The sequence below is a fragment of the Heterocephalus glaber genome, unplaced genomic scaffold (assembly GCF_053883595.1).
Source record: "Heterocephalus glaber isolate CG9 unplaced genomic scaffold, H.glaber_assembly_v1.0 deba00001442, whole genome shotgun sequence".
Taxonomy (NCBI): domain Eukaryota; kingdom Metazoa; phylum Chordata; class Mammalia; order Rodentia; family Bathyergidae; genus Heterocephalus; species Heterocephalus glaber.
The window spans coordinates 38,900,410-38,907,758 of NW_028258296.1; the positions used below are offsets into that span (position 1 = coordinate 38,900,410).

At 36.5% G+C, this 7,349-nt stretch overlaps 1 protein-coding gene across 3 annotated transcripts in view; it reads left to right on the top strand.

The window, feature by feature from the left end:
* Positions 1–253, top strand: part of LOC101703023 (pancreatic alpha-amylase) — a 42,137-nt gene extending 41,884 nt beyond the window's left edge. For all 3 annotated transcript variants that reach the window (XM_013067201.3, XM_021247831.2, XM_087212688.1), the window contains one exon: positions 26–253. In XM_013067201.3, coding sequence (XP_012922655.2) covers positions 26–215 — 190 coding nt within the window. In that variant the 3' untranslated portion in view covers positions 216–253. The remainder of the gene's footprint in view (positions 1–25) is intronic.
* Positions 254–7,349: the final 7,096 nt, after the last annotated feature.

Here is a 7,349-nt window from a genome sequence, read left to right on the forward strand (position 1 = left end):
TTAAATATTAAATTGTATTTTTTAGGTCACTGTCATCAACTTTGCAAACTGGCTTACCTGCTGGCACATATTGTGATGTCATTTCTGGAGATAAAGTTGATGGCAACTGCACAGGAATTAAAATCTATGTTTCTGGTGAAGGCATGGCTCATTTTTCTATTAGTAACTCTGCTGAAGACCCCTTTATTGCCATTCATTCTGAATCAAAATTATAAAATTCAAATTAAATCCATGTAGAGAAAGCATAACCAAATGTGTTTCTTTTCTTGGACATGTATTAGTCTTTATAGTTTATTATATTTTAGTAACAGTCATATGTAATCAACGTGAATCAGTCCGAAAGTATTTTTAAAACCACACATAACTATATAATTATAATATACCTACCTCCAAGAATTGTCCTACATTATCCCTATGAGTTTCTCCTTTTCTCTTTCATGATAAAAAAGTGCACCCCAATCCACAAAAGGTCATGTTCTCAACTTATATGAATGCTATGAAGCCATTTTTATTTTTTGACATAGCAAGATTTTCCTTACTACATTAGTCCCCTTAGATTATATGTACTACAGTCTTCCAAATTAAAAAAAAAAAAAGGTCTGCACGTTAGTTTGAGTGTGGCATGTCCCCCATGAGTTCTTGTGTGGGAGGCTTGGTTCTCATAATGGTGATGTGAAGGTAGTCAGAACTTTTAAGTGATGAAGCTTCTATTGGGAGGCGGTTAAATCTTTGAGCATGCTGTCCTCAATGGAGATGAAGCAAGTTCTCATGAGACTTTATTTAGTTTCTGAATGAGTTGTTACAAAAGAGCAAGGCTGACTTCTGAATCCTTCTTTGGCTTCTTGTGTCACCATGTGACCCCTCTCACATGTGCTGCTGCCATGATGCCATCCATGAAGCCCACACCAGAAGCCAAACAAATGATACCACTCAATCTTGGATGTTTAGCCCTTAAAACAGACTAAGTGAAGCTCTTGCCTTTATATATTTCTCAGTCTTGTTATAGTTATAGAAATTTCCTAATATAATGCATGAATTCCCAGATTTTCTTACAGGTATAACTCCTTTTTACTCTTTTTACTAATCAAACATTTTTTTTGTTTTCATTAGACTTTCCATAATTTCAACTTCATCTCTCCACTGTCCATTTTCCATCAACACTTCACTCAATCTGTTTTTATCCACACTGTCAATGACATTTCTTACCAATCTAATGTACTTCTCTATCCTTATTGTAAAGTATTTCTCAGAAGTATTCAAAATGATCAGCCACAATTTCCTCCTATCCTCCTTTGACTGCTATGATTCTACTCTTCCCTGATTTTATCACACTGACAACTGTTTTCAAATTTTACTAAATTATCTTCTGTTTTACTTAAAGCTTCATTTGTGTATGATTATCTTCTTCTCTATCCTCCCTTCTTCAGATGACTGCAATCATTTGCCTGAGTTTAAAATAAATCCATTTTTCCTGATTCCTATATCTTTATTGCAGAATATTTCTTAAACATCAGCCTCACTTTTCTGAAAGAAGCTTTTTATTCCAATTCAATATTTCACAGTTATCTCACATTTAACATATCTAAAATGAAACCAGCAATTTTATTCTTACATAAACTTTTTACTATCTCCTTTTGTTTTTTGTTTTTTATTTTGGTACTGGGGATTGAACTCAGGTCCTTGCACTTGTGCAGCAGGCAGCAAAACCACTGAGCTAAATCCCTGGCCCTCCTTCTTGTTGCTTACTTAGAAACCTATGATAGTCCCTTAATTTCCATCCCTTTTTCTCAAAACCCTATTTTCTCACATAAACTTTAGCATGACCTATTATTACATATTACTTGTACTTCTTTTATATCATTTGCCACTATTTCAACCAAGACCACATCTCATAGCTGCATTTTAAAGCAGCTATATAATAGGTCTCATTTCTACTGCCCTACTCCTTCAATCTGTTAACTAAAGACTCCAAAATCACATTAATAATATTGAAATCAAATTATAAATTTTTATACTTAAAACCCTCACATTTTTATTTATCTAGAATAAAATAATTAATTAAATCCTGATTAACCAAGGTGCCCTATAAAACCACATTATTAGGAATGAACCTAGTTCTCCAACTCAGCCCTTGCTCTCCCCCCATACCTTTAGCTCTTTCAGCTTTTCTTCATTTTCTTGAATATCTCATTTTTTCATCTTGGGCATTTTGTTTGATGCCCTCTCACCTCTCTTTTATTAGAATGATCTTAACCTAATTCTTAGCATGATAGGCTTTTGCCTTCCTAAGCACTCCCTTATTCACCAACTACCATTACTATTTATTCAGCTTTATAATCCAAATATCTGAGTCTCACCTTTCAATCACATCTTTCCTCTTATAACTCCCCAAACCAATCAAGCACCAAATTCTTTAGATTAATGATGATGAACATTTTAGACATTGAGTTCCCAAACTGCAACCCAAAACCCACTTATTTATTGGAGAGAGCCAATACTGCAATTAAACCTGAACACCGAGGTTCTAGTTTAGAAAAAAAATCTATTAACATCTTTTGTCTTGAAAGAAATATACAATAACACAGGTATCATAGATTCACAACTACTACTTTAAATCTTGTCTTTTGTCAGGTAAAAGGGCCAAAAACCAAGACCAGACCAGGCCACAACAAGCCTTTATTAGGGGAATAAATCTGCTGGGCTGTCTCTGAACAAAGGAGAGACAAAAGCAATATGGCCGGGGCAGGGAGAGTCTTTTATAGAGACTGAGGTGGGGTTTGTAGGGGCTGAGGCGGGGTTGAGTGAGGTAGTGACTAGGGAATGGAGGAGCCGGTGATGTCACTAGGTGGTAGGAGGTGAGCAAGTATTAGGTTACTTTCTAGGTGGGAACAGGGGCGTTCTGGGAAGAAGGGTTTATTCTTTGGTGGGAGCAAAAATCTTGGGATGACATCACACAGGGAGAGGGGAAGGCACAATAGGAAGAGGGCAGCTACTGTAAATAATAGCTGCTGAGGTAGTGGGAGACCTATCATTCCAGGCTTTTGTTTTATGATAGTTGGATGAAGGTCTCTTCTTCTGGAGCTGCTTACTGCTGACAAGGGATGAAGATCGGGGCTAGACCTGGATCTGATGAGGCCCGTGGCAAGTGGGGACCTCTTCCTTTTGTTGTACTGGCTGGTACCCTGCCATGATGAACTCTGTGACTGTCTGATTGGTGAATGCCCTCAATCATTCCTGAAAGAAATTTTGAAAACAGCGAACCAGGCATGGTCCAAAACAGAGAATTAAACAGATAATACTGAGGAGTCCCAAGAGTAGTAATAGCCAGGGGAGCCATGAGCTCCAGGAACCAAATGTACCCCACCATTGATTAGTACCTTGGGGGGCATATCTATCTGGCCCATTGAGTTTTAATTTTTTTCATTTGTCATGTAATTTTTTTTCATTATTTACATAGGTTTTACAGAGACAGCTGGATGTTTAGGGGCTCATTTGTTATAGAAGTAAGAGACTGTTATGGAAGAGATCATAGCTCCTGATCTAAAGGCTCATGTGTCATGTCCTTGCTCTTAGAGAATGAGTGGAAAAATGATAAACACAATTTATATAATCTTTATAATCATTTTTTTTTTTGGAATATAAAAGGTGTATGTAACTGAGCAAATGTCTTTTGGAGGCCAACATACCAATAAGTGTAGTGTTACTATGAGCCTGACTTGTCCTTTAAATTCAAGGCCATGAAAACACACATTTTAGGTTGATAGTTCCAGCAAAGCCATGGAATAGTTGTGTAAAGGACAGTGTTATTCCTGTATCTCTCAGTTTTTGGAGGCCTCCTAGATATATTTAAAAATAAAGAGAACTGATAACCTCAACAAGGACACTGGCCAATTTAAGGTGATCAAGTGTAACATAAAAGGCTTGATCTTTTTAGACATGGGTAGGTATCCAGGAAGTAGCACAATGAGAGAAGAGGTATCATAAACAGAGAACAAGGATGTACATTATTTTAAAAGAAATAAATCTTGTAACTGCTTGGTGTAGAACTTATCCTGACTGTGGCTGAAAAGCAGGTGATTTTTTCCCAATACTCTTACTTTATGGTTTTTTGTTTTTTTGTTTTTGATCACTACATGATAGTTAATTAGTTATCACAGAATCAGAAAAACATTTATCTAAAAGGAGAGATCTGGAGACCAGTGGTTTCTAGGGTTGGACACCTGTAAAGAACTTATTTTAATTTTTCTGAAAAGAATTTATACACACTTGTAGCTAATTAATGATTTTCCCTTCTATTTAGTACCCAAAGTTTTGTCTTTTTGAAATGGCTGTGTCAGGAGTGAAACAAAAGATTTTAATGGGTGGGCTATGTCTTAATTTTTCTGAAGTCTAGCTTTATTATTATGTCATTGTTTTATACCTGTTTTGGTTATTTTTTTCTGCTGGGTGTTTAAGACCAAGTTAAAGTGAGACCTGTGTCAATCAGTATGAACCTCTTGTTATCTATTACAGTCAGTTAAGTCTCCCCAGGCCATTACTTTAGAACCATGTATAGAGCCTCTCTGCTCCTCTGTCAATGTCAGCCATCTGGATGGGTCATGGCCTTACTTGACCAAGTTGTTTTCAGTGAAAGTGTGAGAGATTTTTTTCTTGATGAGCCTCCTTTGGCACATAGTACATTGTCCTCTGGTGTTCAGCAATCTCCCTGTTTAGGAGGTTGAGTGACTTACCAAAGATGTAGGACCCTGTAGAGAAGGTTCCCTCATGTCCTGGATCTTTGTTGACCTTGAGGGGCCAGGGCCAAAATATTGGCTGTCCTCATAGCCCAGTTACCTTTTTAGTTTTGATCTCAAAACTTTAGTTGTTGAACACCCAGAAGAGAAAGTCAATAGCATTAGCACTGTAACAAAAGTAATGAGTTTAACTATTATGATTTTACCTGAATAACAAGCATTTTGTAATTTAAAATATAGAGAACTGTTATTGTTATCAGTCATGGTTATTTTAGTAGTTGAATTCCTGTAGAATATTAACAGAAAAAGAGCCACAAATAATATTTTAACATGACAATCATGATGAGCTTACCTTTGTCACATATTTATATGTCCATCTTGATATAAAATAACCATTGTTAAACACTCATTTTTTTAGTATATGTGCTGCCAAAGCAAGCACTAAACACTCATTTTTTAAAAACACACCAAAAGTTTTTACCTAAATTATATTTTAAAAATAAACAAAATTATTATCTTTTGATAGGATACCATCTAAAGAAAATATCTCAGCCCATATATGTATCTGTTGTCATAAATACCTGGAGTGTATGAAAAAGGCAAATATCTGAATCAAAAAGAGGTTATTATCATAAACAAATATTAGAAAACCTGTATAGTCAGGAAGTATAAATACATTTATTACACCAGAAAAAATAAAACTTTGTTATTTACGTTTTTTACAGGATATTTAGTCCTTTGAAAATGACCAGTGTAAGCATACCATAATAACATATTTATAATTTATCCCTTTGATGACAACTGATGTAAACATAGTATAATAATATATTTAAGCAATATTATTTCTGTAAGTCTTTTATAAGGCTATGAAAACTATTGGGTTAGTCTGTTGTAAGATGAAAACTGTTGAGGTCCCCCTAGTGAACAAAGACTGGAAAATATTTTCATGTGGCTGCTCCTTTGTTCACCAAGGGGAGCATGCTTTGAACTTAATAACCTTTATCTATAAACAAAACAGCTGTATGATTGGACAAAAAACAAAGATATAAGACAATTACTAAAACTAGAGTGTACTCAAATATATTTAGCCCAGTGCAATTATAATCTCTTTATAATTTTAGGTTTATAATTATAAACAAGACTATTTAAAACTTTTTGTAAGTCAATTAACAGAGATCTCTTGTAGAATTAAAATCAGAAGGAATGAAATCTCTATTCCTGTAAACCTTTTATAACAAACTTGAAACCAACAAGTAAACATATATATTTCCTTTATAAATCACTTCCACATACCTTCTTGATGTACCTAGGTTGTGTTAACAAGACAAACATATAAAATCCTTTTATATCAAAAATATATCTTTTACTTATAGCTTTTTAAATATTTTGTCTCCGACTTACTATAGACATTTTATACATTTGTCAGTTATTATCTCATCCCTAGTGGTCTTTGTTAAGTAAATAAAGTTCCAATTACTATTTAATGGTTAGACACAGGTGGTTTCTGTCACTGATTACAGCCCTAAACACATGACAGTTAAGGCACATATATCACAAGTTTGTTCAAGGATTCCCACTTTGTTCTTTAGAGCTAGTGTGTTATCTATAGTGGAGCTACAAATCAAAGAAGCTATATAACCTTCACTTTAAACAGCAGAAGCAATGGGCTAAGGCAAGTTTTTAAAGGGATACACTACCTAGTTTGCTTCCACAACTACTTTAATAGCTAATCTACTAAACTTTGAAACTTTTTCCTATCAACAGAGTTATAAAGTTGGGGAGGTATGGGTGGTGAGTGATTGGCTCAGGCTAGGAGTACTTGAGAAGGAGAACAAGTTTGACAGAGGGAGGGTCAAGAGCATAGGTAGAAAAAGGCTTGCATGTAGGGGATTTCTGACCATTTGCCAATGCATTGATGGAAGTTGTATAAATCACACAGTATGTTAAAATTGAAAGTGCCATTTTTAGGTCACGGAAACCCATTATCTAATTTATACTGAGGCCAAACCTGATTACAATAGAAAACAAGTCTTTTTGGCTTAAATTCTGGTCCCAACAATCTGAGGGGTTTGAGTTGTGCCAGAAGGCAGCTGGGAGGCATTGAGGGGCAGGATTTGGATTGTTGGGCCCCCTTGTTAGAGCAGGTGAGGAGGAGGCAGCTCCCGGGGAGAAGGACAAAGGGGAGAAGCATCCTTGTCTCCTTTGACAGTCTCCGAGTGAGTGTCCCAGAGGGAGAGAACAAGAGGAGGTGGGCCCATGGGACGTTTCCCAGGGGCACAGTCCTGGGCCCAGTGGCCATGGGGGTTTCTCTGACCAAGTGCTTGGATTTCTGAGAAGTCCCCGGAGGGAGAGAGAATGAGACAGAGAACCCAACGAGAGGGAGGCTGAACTCCCTACTCACCCAGACATTGGTGACCAGTGTAGATGTGTAGCGTCAGCAATAGCAAAGGTAGAAAGCCCCGGAGGGTCCTGGCAATGGCAGATATGGTCCGTCCAATGGAGATAGCCAAAAGGTCAATCAACCCTGTCCTGCAGGGATCATCCATTAATGGACCATCTACCATCTGAGTCACGGGACCAGAAATGTCAAGTAAAAGGGCCAAAAACCAAGACCAG